We start from the raw sequence: 22878 nt of genomic DNA on the forward strand, positions 1-22878 counted from the left end.
CTAAAATGAACACAGAGGGGAGCTGAAAGTCACCTGAGAAATCCCTGACACCGACCTCCTCTACTCTATAGCTAAAGCTCACGTGACAGCTCAGAAAGGTCTCACCCAAAGCCTTAATTAAGTCATTAACCAAGCCAAGAGAGACCTACACGCTCTTGCTGTCAGCTGCAGGTTGTTTCACACTGCTGCTTCTCCGGGGAAGAGACCTGTTCCCCGCACCTAACAGGACTTGTTGAGGACAGGCAGGGGTGCGCAACCCGGACTCAGTCTAGCCCTCCATACCACCCACAAGGCTAAGAATTCCATGCCAACCAAGAACATGCACGGCAAGACACAAGACCGATGTCTCAGGAAAAAGGGGAGGCACGTAGGTAACGACCGAAGACCCAACGGTACCTGTATCCACACTCCCGCCTCCTGAAGACCTACAAGCTCCTCAAATGCACACTATGCTTTGATTTATGTTTGCCTCTATGAATTCAAAAGTCAAACATTTTTAAAAATCAGAACAGAGATTTTATTAATTTTAAAGAGAATAAAAAATTTTTTTAAACTTTAAAAATACAGAATTTCAAAACAAGAATGACAGGAAATTAACAATTTCTGTCAAATCAACAGACATTTTTAAGTTATTCTCAAATTATGAAGCAAAGAGTTCAGTGTCTAATCACTCTGGGTTTAAATGAGCTGGCACTTTCCCCCAGAGAGCTGAGTAGAGGGGGACCAGGATGAGATTCACACATGGGCATAGATTTTCTGCAAGTAATACAGGGCAACCGTACCATCACCCCTACATGTTCCTTGGAAACTCATTCCCCCACACTTATGAGTAAATTTAATTTTAACACTGATACTCTAGGCCATCGTCAGAGATACCTATGAACAAATAAGTTAAAACTTTTTCTCTTTTTTTTTTTTCAAAGTGACCCCTAAGCCTCTAGCTACACAAAAGCAAATTAGAACAAAACATGCCCCAAAATGGTCCATCTTGCATATAGAAAAATAAACAATGAGTTCCTACCTCACTCTTAACAGACAGAGGTGGGCTTTGAAACTTCCTGTTCATCACTGTGTACTGGACCAAAGCAGTCTGTGAACTACCAGAGAGAGCAACAGGGACTTTCTCCTCAGCACAGCTTGGTATTTCTGAGAAAACCCAAATGATTTCAAATGCAACCAGTACTTCCAATTCCCTAAGTATCATAAAAACTATAGTATTACTGTGAGATTAGTCAACCCCTTTCAAATTTTAAACAAAATATAGATAACAAACATAGCTATTTCCAGGACATGTTTGTTTCCTATCGCTCACATGCCTGTTCTTCACTGGTGCTGTCAAGGCTTTCGGGGGATCTCCTCGGCCCTCTGGCTGGCTGAGGGCTCCCAAAGCCTACTGGTCTCACCCCATCTTACTTTAACTGATTCTCACAGAGTCTGTCCTTCACCCCAGAGATACATGAACTTCCAAGGGAAGGCAGCTCTCACAAGGGCCTCTCTGGAAGCCCACCTCTGGAATAACCAATGACCAAAGACAAACTATCTCATGGTCAACTTTGGAGGAAACACTCAGGCCAAATAAAATGTCCCTCCCCAAAGTTGTTTTACCACCATATCACCAACCACAGAACTCCATCATCCCCACACTCGCTGACTGCGTAGCATACAAGAGCAAAACTAAAGCTGCACAGGAGAGGCCAACACCAAAAGAAGCAGAGGGCTGGCCTCAGAGAACTCCACAAGCAAACTCTTCCATGTTTTAAACTTTAACAACAAAGGTCGGCAAACTTAGTCTGGAATCATTTTGGCTTTGTGGGCCATTTAGTCTCTACTACAACTGCTCAACTCTCCCATGACAGCAAAAAAGCAGTTTACGATGGTAACAAGATTAATCAAGATTATAACAAGATAACGGGTGTGGCTGTGCACCAGGAACTTCATTCACTGCAGCAGGTAGTTAGCCAGCAGGCTGCAGTTCACCAACCCTGTTTGAAATTAAAAGCTGATATAGAGTCTAGATCAGTGCTGGCGAACCTATGTCACACAGGTGTGGATTTGCTTTTATGACAAAAGATGCTAATGGTGAGGGTTTTTTTTTTTCTAAACTAAACCTCAGTATTCAGGTTTCATCACAGTGTTGGCACTTAACAATAAATAAGTGGGCTGGGGGCGCAGTACGGGCACTCATCTCCAACAGGTTTGCCATCACTGGTCTACATGCAACTGAGTTATAAAGTAAAGGAACTCTAAAGACAGGAGAACAGCAGTGCATCTGGCAGCTACTTAGCAGCCGGCACCTCCCGAGGGGAGAGGACTCCTCACCTTGTAGAACACAGCTGCCACCACACACAGCAACGAGAGCAACAGGAGCCCGACTTTTCCTTTGTTGAACTGTTTCAGCAGCAAAACCTTCGCCAAATTCACCTTTGACTGGCTGTTGGGTGGATATCTGAGTTTGTTGGCACCTTCTCTCCTCAAACTTTTTAATAAACAGGAACGATAATGAGAAAAAGTATCAAAACTGTACTTTCCATGATATGCTCCCATCCCACTGGAACCTGAAATAAAGGAAACAGAGGAAACAGGTTTCAGGGCAGAGGCCACAGGCTACCTCTTCATCAACAGAAAACCCGTATGTACACTGCTGCCTGGGATGTGCCAACCCAACTTCTCCGTCTCTTTTGAGGAAATCCTTCCAACTTTACCCCTGGCATAGCCAACATGCCTTTCAACTAGGACACTTTCTTAGAGCAGGGCAGGAATTTACAGTCCGTCTAGGCTTGTGGTTCTCCTTTATGCCAGGAACTATGCTAAGAGAGTAAATGAACTCTCTATGATGATTTTCACCACACCCCCACTGTGCTGTTATCTTCAGCCCAGTTCCTGAAGAGGGAAAAGGAGCTTACAGGATCAGTTAACCCGTCCAAGGTCATATCCCTAGCAAAACCTGATGCCAGCCTATGAACCCTGATCAGTCTATCTCTCAAGTTCAAAGCGAGCTCCTTTCCCAGTTTTCCATGCAGCTTTATCATCCCTGGTCCCACCTCAGCCACTTGCTTCCTCTATCCCCTGGACAGTTATGATGACCAAGATGACAGGGTCATGCAGGTGCATCATAAGCAAGCAAAAATCTCTACCCTCTAAGAAGCCAAGCTTTGTGACAATTTTCATTTCTCCCACTGCACAACAGACTGACAGGTGCAAAGGGAAGAAAAGGGAGCAGTGTGCTGGGCAGGGGGACAAGCGGAACTGTGACACGGTGGCAGAAGGCAGGGCGATTGGAGGTGCAGGCAGTTTACTGGGCCTGGGCGGGTGATGCAGCAGCTAAAGATGCGGGAAGGAATGATGCAGGAAGCAAAGGCCAGTGGCGAGTCCTGAGAGACTCTGACCCTAAGGGAGGGCAGAGCAGCCAGCCACAGACACGATCATGGTAGGAAGTAACTGGGGGAAATGTAGGAAGTGCTGAAGGAAGAAGGGCTGGGTGAGAGCCGGGGATATCGCTTAGCAGCATAAGTGCCCACCTGGGAGCACAAGGCCCGAGTTCAATCACCAGTACCGCCAAAAAAAAAAAAAAAACACAAAACACAACAGCAAAAAACTGGGTGAAAATACTTAGATGAAAATAGAAAGTAAAGAATCAATATGACGAAAACTATAAAGTTTTATTGATGGACACTTATATAAATGAAGAGATGAAATATATTCCCCATAAGACTCCACATTTTAATGATATAAATTCTTCCCAAAATAATCTGTTAAGTTTAAACAATTTTAATCAGAATTTCAAGGGATTTTTAAAGGAATTCTTTTCTTTGACCAGGAGAAGGTAGTGAGTGATTTTAAAGTTCACATGGAAGAATTAATTTAGCTAATAGGCAAGAACACATTGAGGGACAGGGGTACAGCTCAGTGGCACAGCACTTACCAGGCAAGTGCAAGGTCTCGAGTTTGATTAACAGTACAAAAAAGAAAGAAAGAAAATTAAAAATGAGAGACTGACTTTCAGATATTACAGCAGTATTGTTCCTGAGGAGCAAACCACTGGACTGGCTGAACAAGTGAGCTTTAGAGACAGGCAACTTAGACTCGGCCCCTAGTTCTTGCATGCATTCAGCACAGTACTTGATATACATACTAAATGCTAGCTACAAAGCCAACGATAAGGCTGCTGGAATTAAAACCGTGGCCCTGGGCCGGAGAAAGACAAGCTAGAAAGACAATGAAACCAAAGAGAAAACCTGACGAATGACACAAACATGTATTTTTATTGAATACAGATGATTTAACAATTATCATTTTTTAAAAATGGCCCCACCACCGGTTACTCTTTGGAAAACAAAATGTAGACTGTTACCAATGAATTATTCCAAAATGAATTCCAAAGTTAAATGCAAAAGAAAAAACAGAAAATTTAAAGAAACTACAAATGAATATTTATATAATGCTGAAGCAGGGAAGCCCTTTCTAAACCAAATAGGAAGCCAAAGATCTCATGGGGCCACAGTTAAACTGAAGAGACAAAATAAACCTGGAAAGAAATATTTGTGCGAGGTGATCAAGAATTTTCTTACTTACAAAAGGCCACTCACTTACCAAGAGGAAGGGTCAACACAGCAACAATTTCAAGTAAAGGCTATAAATAGAAAAGCATTTGAGAACTATAAAAGTTTAACCTCACTTTAATCTCAATTAAAGTGAGATACTTTACTTGTCCAGTAATTTCATAATGGATAACAGTGTTGGGAAATAAATGGATACCTACTCTTATATCACTGACAGAAGTGTAAAATGATATAATCTAAACTGCATGTCAAAATATTAATAGGAACCTGGAATGTTATTGCATGTTTTCCTTATAACATTGTGATATTACATTTGCTTAACTGCTTAGACTGTTAAGTATGATGCTTTTAGAATTAGAGCTCGGCATAGTGCACACCTATAATCCAGCACTTGGGAAGCAGAGGCAGGAAAGACTCACCAGGAGTCTGAGGCCAGCCTGGCCTACATAGAGAGCTCAAGGCCACTGTGGACTACACAGAGAGATCCTGTCTCAAAAGCAAACAAAAAATCAATAAATAAGTTCAAGGCCATCCTATGCTACACAGTGAGTTCAAGGCCAGCCTAAACTACATAGTGAGATCTTGTCTCAAACACAAAAAAATAAATGAACAGAATTAGAAAGGGGAAAAAAAAATTCATTTTGGAAAAAAAATACAAACCTTTCTTCTGTGTCTATTTCAAGATGCTTTCCAGAAGATATAATCAGATACCACACAGATATACTACATAACAATTATAATACCAAAAAGATTAAAATCAACATAATCTAAAACTAGGAATTGGTTACCAAAGCATAGCACGCCACATAATACAACAGCACACAGTTCTTCAGATCATGATATAAGCATACTGACACGGGAACAACCACACTACCCCGTGTCCCACTCACAGTAGAAATCAAGACACAGTAAGAGACCATGCTGAATATTCAAGTATCATAGTGGTATCAAATTGTTAGGCTTTTCTGTCTTTTCTAAGTTTTTTTATAGAGGCTGTATGGCTTTTGCATTGGGGAAAGTAGGTAAAAAAAGATGGTATGGTTGACAATAGGACATGTAATCTAGCCAAGGAGGATATGCCTGCCAGTCACTTGGATTTACAATAGGGTAAATCCCTATTTAACTGTGACAACTGTGAAACAATGATGGTCATTTGCTGCAGGAACACAGTGGGGTCCAGGAGCCTGCGGGAAAGAGCTCAGGACCTAAAGCCAACCCCCTGCCTGCCATCAAACCTTTCAACAATGTGGGCTGTAAAATTATACTTATTTCAGCCAACATCCCTGGAATCATCCTTATTTCCATCAGCCTTCTCCTCCCTATTCACTCCATTAGGAAATCCTGCTGTCTGATCTTAAAAACATCCTCTCCCTTTCCACCTCCTCCAGCCTGGACCTGGGAGTATACACCAATCACATCTGTCTCTCACACATGCCAGGCACTGTCCTGTGTCTTAGCAATGTGTTCACATCCCAGAAGGGACCTGTATCACACACAGGCACAAAATCAGGGTTCCTTGGTCATGGAATAAGGTTTAATCAGGAATAAATGGTCTTACCAAACTGAACTATTCAATCCAGAAAATAATTTATGCTATTACAAATGGAGAGAATAAAGGCTTTTAAAATAGTTGCTCACTGCTAGAAGAATTTTTCCACACCAGTCATTTTGTAGCATCTCTACCAGACAGCAGGAAAGCCTACCACTTAGGTCTCAAGGCAAGGCAATCGACTCAGATGGAGAGAGGGAAGCAGGTCATATCCCAAAGGCAACGGCCATGACTCAGCTGTGTCTGCCATGGTTGACTGATAATCTGTCCTCCTGCTCATCCCCTGCTGGCCTCAAACCTAGCAATATGCCAGGAGTGGCTCCCCCCACCGCCAGGGCTGTGCAGCACTGATTACCACTGAAGTACCTTGAGTAGGAAACAAAGGGGTATCAGAAAAGCCTCTGCCTGCTATCTTTCCCCTAGTACACGATATACAGCTGAATCTGAAACCTTTTTTTACTACTTCCTTTAAGACAGAGAAAGAGAGAAAATGTTACTACTTTAAGACCTGATTCTTGGCCCCCACTGGGGGGGAATAAACAAGTACAGCAATAAAGTGAACAAAGAAATGACTGCTGTGGACAGTTCTACAGAGAACAGAGTGACAGGACAGATTCAGCCTGAGGTGAAGAAGGGGGCAGGGAATCCGCAAGCCACTGCCAGGAAAATCAAGCTGGAACCCACAGGAATAAAGCAGCAGCCAGCTCTTTCAACAGCCTACACGAATGACTTGAAAATGCAGTGCTCTGACAGATGTACCAGGAGTAAGAGAAGGTAATACTCACCCACTCCGCCAAAGGGCAATGCATTGAGTGTAAAATGCATGATGACATCATTGACTGTGACACCACCACTGGATGTCTCGTCAATCATCTGTTTGATGAGCTAAGGAACAGACCAGAGGGGTCCTGATCAGTGACACCTGAGCCTGAGGGTGAGCTCGCTGCTCCTCGCAGAGTAGGCTGTGTGCTCCAGGAACACACGTCCTAGCTGTGTACACCAGCAGAAGTTCTAAGGCTTGGGGACACTATGTCAAACCTTGTTAAACCATGTTAACTTAACAAACACAATTGATATTTAACTTCTCAGATGTATACCTAGTACAGGTTATACATCTGAATCTGAAGACCCAAATCAGAAATGCTCCCAAATACCAAACTTTTAATGTTCCAACTTGATGCTACAAGTAGACAACTGCATGCCTTGAAACTTCATCTCATGTACAAAATTATGAAATATATTGTATAAAATTATCTTTAGAATATGTGAATATAGTCTGTATAAAACAAATGAATTCTGTATATAGACTTGAGTCTCATCCTTAAATTAATCTCACTATGTACAAGCAAATATTCCAAAATCTGACATCCAAAGCACTCCCTGAGCCCCAGTACTTCAAGCTATCCATGAAGGGATTTCACCCTGAACCTCCGGGTCTGTCATGAGAACACCTAGAGTTGTACTCCCCAAAACAGAAGCAAAGGGCTCTTTATAAGGGACAGGTCAGAAGTATTATTCCTCAATCGCTACTCTAAATTACAGCAGATGATGAAAGGTATCAGTCTTCATGAAATGCAAAAAAGCTTTAGGATCCTAGATTTAGCATCCTATTTCTTAAAGAAAAAAGTGGCTGGTTAGCCTAAGAACCAAAAAGGCACCCTGACACTTGACTAGTAAAAGTCATTGCACCTACATGACTTTTAGCCAAAAAGCTCTGGACAGATCTTCACGGCAAGGGAAGGAACCTCACGTGACCCACTGCTGGGAGATGCCCCCAGTGAGCTGCATCCTGGCCAACAGACAGCAGGCCTCTGGTTTCCCACCCACTGTATTATCTATGGTCACTTTATACAGCGGGTCCCTGTTGTATGAATGACGGTCTCTATTGGGTCCCCCACATCTGTCACACTTCAAGTATCTGTAGCTAGCTGCATCTAATTAGCATTCTAAGTTCAGAAACTGTGACATGATGATACACTTCCACTTCACCACCATTTCTCCAGAAAATGTCGGGCCTATGAACTTCTCCTACACACTGATCCTATCCTTCCTCTTTTCGCTTCCTCATTCTTCAGAACCTCCTTTTCCACATGGAGGCCACTGTTCATTAATAGCACTGACAACACAAAGGAGCTGGGCAGAGTGGCTCCATCACGTGAAACGGCTCTACCAGTCTAACAATCACGTCATTTGAGACACTGAAAGCCAGGATATCACAACCACTCACAGGCCAAGTCTTCACCCTGTTTGGTTCCCTGTGAGTCGCCGTGATTGCCACTTTGGTCAACGGCTTAGGTAGGCTCTTACAGAATGAGCCCTGTGGATTCATGTCAGTAAAGCATTGCACACTGGCACACATAAGTCTTCTAACTGAAACTGTTTGTGAGTCAAATGCTTTGTGATACTCATACTTGTGGACTCTAATCTAATCCCAGGGAGTAGGAGAAAGGTTACAAAGATAAGCTTGGGACCTCATAACCCAACACTATAAGCTATGAGTACAAGCTCATTAGGTGGACTTTGACAGACATATAAGCTATTATTTACTTTTCAGCAAAGAAGAAATACGGCCCTTAAGCACAATAGTGAGCTGTTCTCTAAAAAGGTTACCTTATTGTTGTTAGAGAATATGTAGAGAGCCAGGGGCTTTTCACGTGCATTTATGAAGTCTATGGCTTCATCTGCATTTTTCACAGGCACTATTGGAAGAATTGGTCCAAAAATTTCTTCTTGCATCACCTTGGACTTAGGATCAACATCAGTAAGTATCGTTGGGGCTACAAAGAAAATAATGAAATGAAACCACTAAAGTAGAAAATAAAAGTGACAAACTCTCAATATACCTGTTTCACTGAGTCACCTATCACTCCTTCCCTCATCTAAGTTAGATCTACTTTTTTTTAAAAAAAAAAAAAAAAGTCCTCTTAGCATGTGCCAGTTCTGTGTTTGATTTCTAACACAAGAGCCCTGAGTGGGGACTGAATGATGCAAAAAAGTCTCTTCAAAGCAAGTGAATCAGAGACTTGCACAAACCAAGAGAAAGACACATACACAGATCTTTCTTTTTTTCTTGCTCACATTTAACCCTGTTCACAGTCACAGGCATACTTAACCAGAAGTTATATTTACATCCTTTCAAATCTTTCTGAGCATAGTCTGAGTCAAATCAACAGTGTTTCTTCTTAACTCAAATTCTCTGTATATTGTCTCATTGACCTTTACTGTAACCGTTAAACAGATTAAGACTAACATGCTCAAGGGGCCAGGACTTCCTCTTCAGTTCAGAGCTCTGTCTACAAAGGAAAAGCAACAAACAAAGGAAGAGTAAGAGGGATGCTGAAGAAGCTGCACAGAGGGCCCCGGCGTCCATGCCAGTGTAGGGCACCTATCAGCAGAGCTCCATAAACACAGTGCATCATCAACGAAGAAAACTCTAGCAGTAACACACTGGCTCTTCCTCTTTCCTCTAGTTTCTACCAAGTTATCTGCACAGTATGGCAAAGGCTAGCTCTCTGCGGCACGCACCACGCGCACATAAGCTGCTCTCCAAAACCCACTGCCCCTGTCAGGTCACAGAACCAGTCTGGTTCGGACATCCACCCACTGTGCATAATCATGTGCTCAAGCAGAAGTCCTAACTAGACCAAGCTAATCATGACAGACTCTTCCTCTTGCCACTCGTTAGCCTAGCGAAGCTGGCATGCCAGAGATGGGGACACAGAAAGATGAAACAACTGGCATTTTGGGGGTTTTTGTTTCTGATGGTATGACTAAGCCACTAAGTTACCCTGACCAGGAGTGCTAAGGACTGCTCATTATAAGAGAATAAACTTCCCATTATTTAAATCCTTTACACTTTTGCTTTTTGCTGTTGTGTTTATTTTATGAGCCAAGTTCTCGCTATGTAGTCCAGGCCCTGAAATCACTATGTAACCCAGGCAGCAATCTTCCTGTCTCAGCCTTCCCAGTGCTGAGATTATAGACATGTGCTACCACACCCAGCTCCTTTTGTTTTTATAAAGCTGGGGGTTTCGGGTGATTTGCAGCATTCTACCTGATAAGGAGATTTAAAAAAGAAATTTGAGGTAACTTTCTTTAGTCACTTGACTATGTTATTTTACAAAATTCATAAAATTCCTATTGAATAACAAAATTCAAAATAATACATATCCATGGCAAAAAAAAAAATCAAAATATACAACAAAAGTAAGCCAATAAGCCAAGCATAATAGAGCAAAACATGTCTGAAGTGGTCGTGTTGGCTACTGCAGAATTGTGGGGAACCTATCTCCTCCTTCATGCTCCCATTCACGAGCCAGAGGTAACTATATAAAGTTCTACTCTGCTTTGCAAATGAGTAGAATTCAGTTGAGGAAAAAAATAGATAATACATGTATAAATATAAAAAACTAGTACAACTAGGTAGTATTATTAAACACGTATACATATAACCACTTAATAGCTTTTACGAAAAGTAATAGACAAAATATTCAGTCGTTTAATAATAAAACACTATATCAATAATAGTTCACTTAGGATCAATAAATAGAATGAATATAACCACCAAACCGCTATTTTTCCACAGAAAAGCTTAAGTTCCATTACCTATGTAGCGGGTGGCCTCATCAGTCTCCCCACCAAGAGCTATCTTTTGTCCTTCAAGCAAGCTTTGTACCCTCTTAAAATGGCGAAGATTGATGATCCTTTCATAATCAGGAGATTCTTTTATATTTTCTCCATAAAATTCCTATTGAAATAATAACAAATTATTTGTCACCAAGACCCATTATTTCAATTCCCTTTAAGTACAAAATTCCTCCACGCCTACAAATGACCTGTTTTTATATCCACAAAGACTCCCACACTGCCCTTCCCCCGATATTTAACAGTACTACAGCAGCGAGCTTATGCTTTAGGGCAGCTAAGGGACAAGAAAATAAGTCCCCTCCTCCAACAAATCTATGGCTTCTCAAAGTTCCACGAGGCTCTTGGGTCTCTTGCTGTCTCCCCAGACACCCGGGGAGTGCGTGGGCAGTGGGTGTCAGGGAGGAATCCTGGCTCTGCAGCTGGCCATCCACTTGTCCACACAGTGGCTGTGGCTGCTCTTTCCCTGCAGCAAGTTACAGCAGAGAGCTGCTGAGAAGATCTTCAAACCTGAGATTTACTATCCGGCCCTTTACAGAAACTGTTTCACTCTATTCTGTTGGTCTGTGTCTTCGCTGGACTAGTTTTTCCACCAGTCATGGATGACAGTGAAACCACTGTTAGGATACAACTTCCAAGTATCATACAATCAATATTCATTATGTAAAGCAAACTATTGAATTGTTACATCACTTCAAAGCCTGGTAAGAACTCTGAATTTAATCCCAAAGAAAAAAGAACATTATTCACCCACCCTCCACGAGAAGGCAACTCTCAAGTCTGGGAGGCAGGGATTAGCCAGGCACTTGCTAATATGTGTTCGGGGGTCCCAGGTTCAGGCCATCAGCAACAGTGTTCAGTACTGATTGCATCACAGGGTCACCTAGGAGACCTCAGACCATCTGAGTCAGAATCTTTGGACGATAAAGACTAGAAACTCATTTTTAAATGGCTTTCTAGTAACTAACATGTAGTTCCACTGAGAACTCCATTGTTGGAGTATAAACGCCTTAAAAGAGGGGCTCTTCTTCCTTCAGGACTAAGTTCATTACCGTGCTCAACTCAGCACTTCTCCGGTGCCCACGTACTTTTACCCTCACAGGTGTCATCACGCCCTCTTCCATCCCAGATCCCCCATCGCTGGCCAGCTTTCAGGATTCCCTTGTCCAGATCCACCACCAGGTGCAACCCTGATGTCTAATTCTCACTTCAAGATCTTAGCACTTCATCCGATCTTAAACATCCTCGTACACAATTTTCATTCTCTGATCCTACATTACTCTTGATATTTTTGATCTTTCCTTTAAGTGCTCAGTTGTTAACAATGGTTGAGTAAGCAGTGACTGCTCCAGGAATTTCTCTTGGCAAGGGGGCTTAGTGATCCCTAGCCCTGAACTAGTCGCACTGGTCATCCTCTTCTTTTCCACCAACTTAAATCCCACATTTCCTTCAAGTCTTAGTGTAGGATACTACCACACACCCTCCTTGGCCCCCCACACACAGATCTTTAAACATCTGAAGAATCTGACAAGTACAGGGCATACCACAGTTGGCATTTGAGTAACTCACTCCTTGATAATACTGGCCATCCTGAACATACTGATGACCAACTTTAATCCATAAAGGCCAGGATGCCCAAAGATTTTCTGGTTATACTTCAAGGAACTGGCAGCATCTCGCAAATCCACAGACACAGCAGTTTAACTTGTCTTAAAATGTATTTTACAAACAACTACACAGTTTAAGTAGATTTACAACAACCTACCCTCGCTCCCACTCTGTAGAAGGTACAGAAAGCTTGTCTGTACTGTTCTGTCCTTTGCTAGCTTGTAAGATAATTCAGCCACATATAATACTGGGATTTTCCTATGGGAGGAAGGGGCAACAACGCTGCCTACAAACCCTTGTCTTAAGGAAATAAGCGGAATGAGATGGCTTGAACACAGACCTTCACAGTTTCCTTAATCTTCTGCACAATTTGATTCTGCAGGGAGGCGTCACAGAGAACGTAGTCGGGGGCGATGCAGGTTTGGCCACAATTCATCAGTTTTCCCCAGGTTATGCGTCTGAGGGGGAAAAACCCAGAAGAGCTGAATAATTCCGTACAATTTATACTTGTCACATATGTTTTTGTGCCATTTGAATGTATTCCAACCAAAATGGATTAAAAAATTTACCTGGCAATTTCTGACAAAAATAAAACCATCTCTAAAACACTTGGTTAGAACGTAAACTGCATTTTCCAATGCAAGGAAAATATTGTAAGTACTATATAGGAAAGTTTTCAGCATGCAGAAATAGTATTTGATAATCAGCGAAGCTACTGCAGGAAAGTGAAAAAAAAAAAAAAAAAAAAAAACATCGTTCCAACACCCCTTTCCCTCTCTTCTCCAGCTAACAGCTGCCCTGAATCACAGGAGTTCAGTTCAGATTCTACCTCCTCTAGCTGTGGCCTTAGGACCTGCTGGTAAGATGTCCAGGGTACAGCTAGCACCTGCAACCACTTCCCTCTACATGGAGTCTTACCCACTGTGAAAACCCTAAGTATGGACACAACACCATGACATTTATCATGGTCTTTTGTTCTGGCAATCCCATGCCTAAGACCAGAGCCAACCTGAATCCTGCCCTAACTCCTCGTCTTCCCCTTGGCTGTGTCTGACCGGGAAAGAAAGCCACAGCACCCAGAGCATGGGGGCAGCTCCAGGTTTTAGTACTTCCTGACAGATAAATGTGGCTCAGCAGAGATGACCTGAAACCTTTTATTTTCTAGTTCCCAATTGAAAGATGGTATTCAAAGTTGAAAGATGTGTAATACTGATTTTTGCCAATAAAAGATCAATATACTGGGCCAGCGAGATAGCTTGGTGAACTAAGCACCTGCTTACACAAGCACAGGGACAGGATTCGATCCCCAGCACCACATGCAACGCCGGCCCCGCCCCCAGGCATGTGGAGCCAGCCACTGGGACCAGGCATGGTGGTGCACACCTCTAATCTGGGGAGGCTGAAAACAGGACAACCACTAAAAGTTCAAGCTGCATAGTAAGACCCTGTATCAAGTACATAAAAAAAAAGATCAATATACTTGGCTGGAGATAGCTCACCAGCATAAGTGCCTGCCTGGCAAATACAAGGTCCTGAGTTCAATGCCAGTACGAAAAAGAAAAAGAAAAAAAAATCAATATCTTACCATTTCAATTGAGGCTATAAATATTTTATTAGGTATAGGCAACACTCTGTATTATCTACTTCCTGATTCTTAAAATTTCTTGCCAGATTTATCTGTAATCTCAAAAAGAGAAAGACTGTTCCCAAAATTCCTGACAACCTGATAGAGGATATGTGATTCAACAATAACAAGACAGTTTGTGCAAGACTTCTGCTCCTCATGGGCACATCAACTGCAAAAGCTTAATGAGAGATTTTGAAGCCATAAAAGGATGGGGTTCAAGAGCAAAGGATAAGAGGAAAACCCTCAACTGTGCAGAGAAAACCTCAGAAAACCAAAGCCAACCTCACCTGCAAACAACATCTAGGTCACAATCTTTATCAACATAACATGGACTTTTCCCTCCCAGTTCAAGGGTCACAGGGGTCAGATGCTTGGCAGCAGCTGCCATGACAATTTTTCCAACAGCAGCACTTCCCGTATAGAAAATGTGGTCAAATCGATGCTTCAGAAGCTCTGTGGTTTCCTCGACACCACCATTAATAACAGCATACAGGTCCTCAAAGAAAGAGAAACATACGTTTGTACTGCCAAATAAATCCTTTGCTGCCACATCAGTCATTTCTTTAACATGACAGTGAAGTAAAACTGGAAGATCGAGACCAGTCCCCACGAGGGATGAAGAGGGAAGCGACCAAGGACAAGCAGAGAAAGTTTGCTAGTAACTCGGAACCATCAGCCAACATGAAACTAACTAGAGAGTCTAATGTTTTTAATCTGAACACAATGAAAGCAAGTGACTGTATGTGGGGACCAGGGACATGCACAGGGTGGGTGTGGTGTGGCACAATGAGGCACAGAAGAACTCAAGTGAGAAAGCAGCAGCTGTCCAGATGCACTGAACAGGTCACAGCTGCGTAGCTTAATTTAAATGGTTTGGGCGTATGTTGTTGTTGTTGTTGTTGTTATTATTATTGTTGTTGTTGTTTTAATGCAACACAGAGCAGCGCTTAGCCCAAAGTAGAAACCAAGTTCCTGTCTGCTGAACGTATACCTGGACTGAAGCTGGGCTCGGCCACTCACTAGCTCTTGCTACCTTAAGCAAGTAACATTTCTGCACTCCAGTTTTTCTTGTTATTGGGAGAATTCACACAGCTTCTCTGAACTAAGCCTTTAGATGCACTGTGCTATTATCAGCAGCTATTCTAAAGGGGAAAAACCACTTTGAATAATAACAGCATGCAAAGTAACAAAGGTGCACAAGTGGGAAGGGAGACAAGGAGAAGCTTAAAATATCCTGAGGCGTGAAAACAAAGCAAAGCTGGGTGTGGATACTGCTTTTCCACCTGATCTCCTGCGCTTCAAAAGGCTAATTAGTTCTTACCAAGTTTAACCACCTGTTTCAAGTTTTGACTCTTCTATGACTTAACCTAGAAAGCATGTAAGACTGATTCCCTGATGAGCTAACAGAAGCAGGCAGGACACTGCCATCCTCCCCTCCAGACAGAGTCAACCACTGAAGAATCTACCCTGGCTGGGGAAAGCAGAACCAGCTGCTGGCTCTAAGCCCTACCCAGTCCATGACATCTCTCTATCTTCCATTTTATCCTTCTAGATTGGATAACCACAACTATTAGAGCAAAACTGTTCTGTGCACTGCCATAATAGTGACATGAAAACAAAGAACAGCATTATTCAAGGAGCCAGAGTTAGTCTCAAGGCCATTGCAAATTAACATGTCCAATACAGCGCGCATACTTGTCTTTTATTGAAAGCTAACGAAGACTCCTCCCTGGGGCAACTGTCTATACAAATTCAGCATAAACTTCCTAGGGGACAAAGAACCTCTGATTCAAAGTAATAAACCACCCCACAGCTTGGGAAATATTTTTCTTTTCTTTTTATAATGCATTTAATCAGGGTCTATAGGATCTCACTACACAGATCTGTCTCATAGTGATCCTCCTGTTTTCAGCCTCCCAAGGTCTGGGATTTACAGGCATGCGCCACCACACCAGTCTCAACTACAGTCTCAGCACGCCCCGGGAGCAGGGCTGGCACAGTGGGGATCGAACCCAGGTCCCTGCATCTGCCTAAGCAGGGGCTTTAATCCTCTGAGCTATCTGGCTGACCCTATATTTTTCTTAGTCTTCAATACTCTATAATGCCAGCACTTTAATCGAGCGTAGTTCAGGAAGCAACTTTTTTTCTGTATTTTTCATATCACAAACATGCAAATTTTAAAGCTGACGTTCTCTGACATTACGTTATAATAGAAGAGAAATTGTCAGTGACAAAAATGCTAGCACCCAACACAGTACCTGCCTTTCATGAACTAATTCATTAAATGAATAAGCCTAAGATCATGTCAGTGTAAATAAGGATTAATCTGAAATGCGAAAAGGTAGAATATCTGTAAATAGCAGAGATACTCCTGAAGCCATGGGCCTAAACATGCTATGTAACCAACATAGCTGGGCTATTACACAACATACTTTGAAACAACTTTTATAAAGCCCATTGTTGGCAGTGTAAAGAAATTGCAAACAGCATCTTGCAAACAACAGCAGCAAGAAAATCAAGTGGGTGTTTTCTACAATAAATAGCTATGTTGAAAACCAGTCAATGGGCCAAGGAGATAGAGATAGCTCAGCAACATAAGTGCCTGCCTGGCAAGCATAAGGTCCTGGGTTCGATCCCTGGTACCAAAAAACAAAAAAGAAAGAAAGAAAGAAAGAAAGAAAGAAAGAAAGAAAGAAAGAAAGAAAGAAAGAAAGAAAGAAAAAAACAGTCAATAGTCTTACCAGACTACAGAGACAGCTCAGCAAGCACCTGCCTATGCAAGCATTAGGACCTGAGTTTGATCCCCAATACCACATACTGTGCCAGCCCCACTGAGCTATACAGTGAGACCCTGTACCAAATACATTAAAAAAATAGTCTTACCTGGTCTAAATACTGAGGGAGGAGCTTGGTTAAGATGTTGGCTGTACTTTCACTTAATTCAGAAGGCTTGACAATTGCAGCATTTCCTAAACAAAATAAAAAGTAGAAGGGTATCATTTAATACTTTAGTAACTGTAATAATTAGCAAAAATAGTGTTCAGGCAGAAAGTACAGGCTAGGTACAGTACTCCACTTATTTCACGCCACCAACAACAGGTTCCATCATGCTCCATCTTCTATCACTCTTCTCTTACTTCTCCCTTCGGATTTTCCTCTCTGCCCTCAATCAGTAAGTAAGCAGGCTATGTCAACACAAAGCTGTCCGTCTGGATCCTCCAAAGAAATTAATCTCTAGTCACCTGCTAATCACCGAAGCAGCATGCTCCCCATAACCTTTATTGGAATGAAGAAACTGGTCTGGTAGAATCAGATGGTTGGCCCCAGCCAGACAGCAGCTGAAACCGTATCAGAATATGGATACCTCACTCCCAATTCCTCTTCGGCCTACAGAATCAAATGCCTTCCACTTTCACAGGTTCATCCCTGAATACCTCAAAAAGCAATCATACAAATATCATATATATATATATATATGCATCTCCCCAAATTAAATGCATTAAATTAGCCATCATCCTTAGTTTACAATCAACATGAAAAAGAATAAGTCCCTTTAGAAAGGTATAAAAATAGAACTGGCACCTCACCTGCAGCGATGGCTCCCACCAGTGGATGCAAAGAGAGAACAAATGGGTAGTTCCAAGCTCCAATAATCAGCACGACTCCCAGAGGCTCTGGTCGAACGCAGGCCTCATCCAGCAAGGTCAGCATGGTCTTCTTAGCTGCTTTAGGAGTAATCCACTCAGGAAGATTTGCCAGCATGAAGTCAATTTCTGTAAGGATGGTAATGACTTCCTGACTGTATGCGTTGAATTCAGTCTGGTAAAAAGGAAAAAACAGTTAACTTTGCTGAATAAGTATGATATATGTACCCTTGAATGTCAAAACCTCAGGCCAGATACATAAGCTTTATCAGTCTAGTTATTTTGCTACAGATTGATTCCTTTTGCGCCTTCTTAAAATTCCTAATAGTTGTGATGCCTCTGAATCCTTAAACCCTTTAAAATGAGGCTTAAACATTACTTCTTTCAGGAAGACGTCTCTCAATAATAGCCCCTGTGAGAGGGACTTTCATAGCATGTGCCAGGGATCAAACTGCGGTCCCCTGTGTCTGCCTAACCTTGCCTAAGCAGGTGCTTTAGACCACTGAGCTATCTCACTGGCCAATACACTGGTTTATAACTATAGTCACATTTTATATATGATGTTTCTAAATTAAGTTTAAAACTCTCAAGCCAGGGATATAGTTCAGTGGCACAAAAGCCTGTGTAGCAAGTGCAAAGTCCTGAGTTCTATTTCCAGTACCAATAAATAAATAAATAAATACATACATACATACTCTCAAGAGAAGAGAACTTGTATTTCTTCAGTTAATTATATACACAAATATTCGATACTTGAAGGAATGCTTTACAGGCTTTGAGTCTTAATTTCTCCATCCTTTTAACTATTATATCCCCTCTCCACCAAAAGCACTTTAAAAGAAATTTTATAGTTACTACTGTTAGTACTATTGCTATCACTACTACCCGAAATAATCTCTTGAGGAAGGGATAATCACAGACCCCACGAAAGGCCTTACTATGTCTGAATGCACATAAAAAGATGAAACATTGCTAGCAAATACAGAGGGTACTGTATATACCTTAAACATTACTTAAAATTTTTGATATTCGAAGTGTGCTTCCAAGAGGGAAGATTAGGTATGTCTGGAACCTCATCAGAAACTTAGAATCTCAGAGGTGGCCCAATAGCTCAACGGATTAAAGCGCCTGTAAGTAGGCATAGGGGCCCGGAGTTTGATCCCCAGGTGCACTAAAACAGCAATTGAGACTGGGTATGGTGGCACACGCCTGTAATCCCAGCTCTGGAGAGGCTGTAAACAGGTAGATCACCACGCAGGCCCTTCCCTAAAATAAAAAAAAAGGAGGAGAAGAAAGAAAGAAACTTAGAATCTCTAATCCCACCCAGACAAACTGAACCACAATTCAGAATTTAACAAGATCTCCAGGTGACTGTCAATGCACCTGAGTCCGAGGAACACTGACCTAATACTGTCCTACACAAAGTCATTAGGAAAATTTGAGAGTGAAAAGATAACCGAAAAACACCACTGTCTACAAAGGAAAACAAAGATAAATGTCAAGAAACAGGCCAAAACAAAACAAACCTGCCATATTTAAGGCTAAAAAATTACTAAAATCCAGGAGTACACACTGTTCCTACAAATCACAAGTAAACGGACCCTAAATGCAACAGAAAAATGGGCAAGACGGCCACAGACACAATAATCACAAATACAAAGATTAACTCTTAGAACTACGTGTGTGATACACAAATGGGCTGGCTCTCTGCAAGACTGGGGAATCGAGGCAGTCCGCAGCAAACCCGCTTTTCGTCCGCGCCGCTGAGTGGGATAATCCCACAGCGCTTGCGTACTCCGAAGGCAAAAAGCACCAGCCCGGGCGGAAGGCGCTCGCAGCCGAGGCGCCGCCGGCCGCCGCCCAGGACGCTCCCCGCAGCCGCGCGTACCTTGCACAGATCGGCGCCGATGGCCGCCAGGATGTCCTTCTCGTGCTCCTGCACCATCCTCCGCAGGGCCTCCAGCTGCTGTCGCCGGAACTGCAGGGGTCGGGAGCGGCCGGACCCGAACGCCTGCCGAAGCCGCTGGACTTGGCGCTCCATGGCTAGTCCCGGGGAGAAAGGCGAAATGCCGGGGCGCTGCGGCAAAGGTGCGTCGCAGGCGAGGAGACTGGGGCGCGCCCGCCGGTGCCTGTCCTCCTTCGAGTCTTCGCCTTCCGGCTGGAGGTCCCAGGGCACCCGGCTCGGGTCCCACCTCTAGCTAGCCCAGCCGCCGCCACACCACCCACCAAGTCCCAACGCCTACCCGGTCCCCGCGGAGCGCCGCCCGAGCCGCGCGCCCATTGGCCCAGGAGGGCCACGCGACCGAGACGCCCCGCCTAGTGCCTCGCGTCCCGCATGTGAGCTGGGCTCGGAAGCCAGTGTCAGCTGACCCTCGGGGCGGTGCTCCGCGGGATGGGTGCAGGGATGCTGGAGTGCAAGGAGTAGGATGGCGGTGCTGGGGAGAGGAGCGTCAGAGTGGCTTCGGTGAAAAGTACCATAGTCGCGAGATGGAGATGGCGAGCCGCTACGGGGAACCAGGCGCCAGACAGGAAGCGCCCGGCGGACCGACCTGGAGGGGTGTCTGCTTCCTGCGCGCTCTGCGGCTGTTCAGATGTGGCCAAATCAGACAACCTTGATGCGTGGAGCGGGGCGGTAGTAGTGCACAGGGCCCACCGCACCGCCTCCTGTGTCTGCAGCTCCCCTCAGCCCCTGCTCCTTCCTTTAGCAATTTAGCTCCATGAACTGGATGCAGTAGGAATACATCTTGAGAATTCCCTCCACGGTTAGACCTCTCTCCTCTAATCCCAGCATCTTGCACATAGACATTGTCGCCCAGGCTTGTATTCCCCCCTTCTCCCCAAATTCTACCAAGTGTGCAGATTATCACTTTTCTGCTCTTCTTTATAGAACTCCGAAGAGGGAGCTCGCACCACTCTGGTGCTCCTATTCCACGGTGCTACTCCAGCAAGAGGTGACGGGTCTCATCTTGCTCTACTCAGCAACAGTTGGCAGGGCTATCATTCCCATCTTCTGGGATTTCTTCGTTTTCCATTTCCCTGCCCTTTTCTGGCTTTTCTTTTAGCCCATCTGAATCCTCTGGATTTGGCTTTGCTAGATCTTTCTCCTTTGCCTGACCTCTTAAGTGTTCAAGCACACTAGGGCTTACCCCTTGGTTCTTTATTCACACCCTCTTTGTGTGCTAGCCTCGTGGATAGTGCTCAGAGAAGGGTCAAACCCTAACCTTGGGCTGGAGAGATGGCTCAGTGGTCTAAGGCACCTACTTAGAACAAGCTTAGCAAAAGCATCAGGGACCACGGTTCAATCCCCCAGCACCACATGCCAGCCAGCCCGCCCCCTGGTGGGCTGAGCTGGTCTCTCTCTCTCTCTCTCTCTCTCTCTCTCTCTCTCTCTCTCTCTCTCTCAAATAAATAAATAAATAAAATTTAAAAAAAAAAAAAAAAAACCCTAACCTTTCCACTAAATCCCAAAGGGTATATCCAAAGGGTATATGTAACTGTATCATACTCATCTCATTTGTATTTGCAATAGGCATCTTAAATTAACTTTAGAACTGTTGATTTATTCTTCACCAGTTTTACATACTGCATATTTCCACTGTTTCTTTCTGAGTAAGTAGGACTGTTCTTTAGCCCATTTACTCAGGTCATTGAGTAAATTGACTCCTCTCTTTGGTTTGTCTTCACACTGCGTCTTGCTGGGCATGGTAGCCTATGCCTGTCATCCATCCTGGCTACTCCAGGGAATTGCAAGGTGGAGGCCAGTCTCAGCAATGTAGTGAGAACCTGTCTGAAAATTGAAAAGTAAAATAAATAAATGAGAAAATAAAAAAAAAATGAAAAGTAACAGATGGGGGTGTAACCCAGTGTATTGAAACATTCTCCCTGGCCCCATAACCAGTTCCAGTCTTGTTCAAACCATAGTCATTTTTTTACCATCATAACTGTCTCCCTGCCTCTCCTATTGATTTTTGGAGATTATGTTATTTCTCAGGTCTACACTGGCCCTTTTATACTCTGTCTTGCAGGGCCTGGGATTGTGTACCACATTTCCTAGGGTTCCATATTTCCTGGTATAGCCAGCTCTTTCTACTCTGAATCTTATTCTGAGGCAACACAGAAAGACATGACAATAGCAAACAGTGGGAAACTGATGGGGTGTGTAGTTTATTAGAACAAAAAGGAAAGTTCCCATAGTCGGGAGTGGATTCAAAAGACAAACACCACTGATGTTAAAGTCCAGAGCCTTTTTTGCAATTTTGTGGCATGAAAGTAAAGAGAAGTCAGGAAGAAAGTTGTTGCTGTTTGCTGCTGCCAGGCTTTTGACATTAAAAAATCAGGTTGTATTATTTCCCTTATTCTTTGGCATTCCAACTCTCTGGGCTTCTTTTTTCTATGGGGACTTGTCCTTTGCATTCTAATTTCCCAAAGCTTATCTTTTGCTGACTTAGATCCTATTTGTTTTAACTTTCCTCAGTTGCCTGAAGCCCTTGCCCTGGCCTCCTTATCTTGCCTCCTATCTTTGGTTTCCCATAAAGTTCTGCCAGTAAGAAACACGACCAGGAAATCCAAAGGCTGGAGGAAGAGAGTAACTTTCTGCTTCTGGATTCAACAGTATGACAAGTTTGGGCCATTGCTGTAGTGGGAGTGGAGGTAGGCTTATTCCTAACTGTGGAAGTTCCTTCCTTGGTCAAGATGGTGCCTAGTAGATGCACAATAATAGTGACAGGATCACCAAAAGGTACAGGAACTGTACACCCCACACCTTCCAGCTGAGGCTATTTTTTTTTTTTAGCAGCTCATGCTCTCCAACATTGTTCTGTTATTTCTGTTGACATCTACTACCCTTAAATTTTCCTCTGCGTGAAATGACTAGATTGGGGAATCTCCACATTGATCTCCACAGTGTGCATGCCACTTCCACCAACAGGGGAGAAGGGTTCCTTTTTCCCCACAGCCCCACTACTGGGATGGGGGGAAAGGGAAAAAGGAAGGGAGGAAAGATAGGTTATGCACACAGCTTAGCTAGGATACTACTAATTTCTATTAGTTCCTTAAAAGAAACAGTGCTTATATTGCTTGATCGATTTTGCACGCTTATACCTGGTAATCTGAGCAACTACTTTGAAGATAACAATATACAATAAAATAACTATTGTTAATTTCTTATCATCTTGTTTTGGAATTCTGTGTAATCTCTCTCTCTCTCTCTCTCTCTCTCTCTCTCTCTCTCTCTCTCTCTCTCTCTCT

The 22878-nt window shown here is 43.3% G+C and overlaps 1 protein-coding gene across 1 annotated transcript; it reads right to left on the reverse strand.

Moving 5' to 3' along the window:
- Positions 1–1017: 1017 nt before the first annotated feature.
- Positions 1018–19880, reverse strand: Aldh3a2 (aldehyde dehydrogenase 3 family member A2). Its single transcript, XM_004647926.2, has 10 exons — positions 19520–19880; positions 17575–17806; positions 16871–16956; positions 14275–14483; positions 12701–12818; positions 10714–10855; positions 8719–8885; positions 6894–6993; positions 2320–2555; positions 1018–1146 (listed from the first exon to the last, which is right to left on the reverse strand). Exons 1-10 carry the CDS (start codon positions 19670–19672, stop codon positions 1066–1068), a joined length of 1524 nt encoding a protein of 507 aa, XP_004647983.1. The 5' UTR covers positions 19673–19880; the 3' UTR covers positions 1018–1065.
- Positions 19881–22878: the final 2998 nt, after the last annotated feature.

This window comes from Octodon degus, unplaced genomic scaffold, assembly GCF_000260255.1.
Source record: "Octodon degus isolate 3935 unplaced genomic scaffold, OctDeg1.0 scaffold00342, whole genome shotgun sequence".
Lineage (NCBI taxonomy): Eukaryota > Metazoa > Chordata > Mammalia > Rodentia > Octodontidae > Octodon > Octodon degus.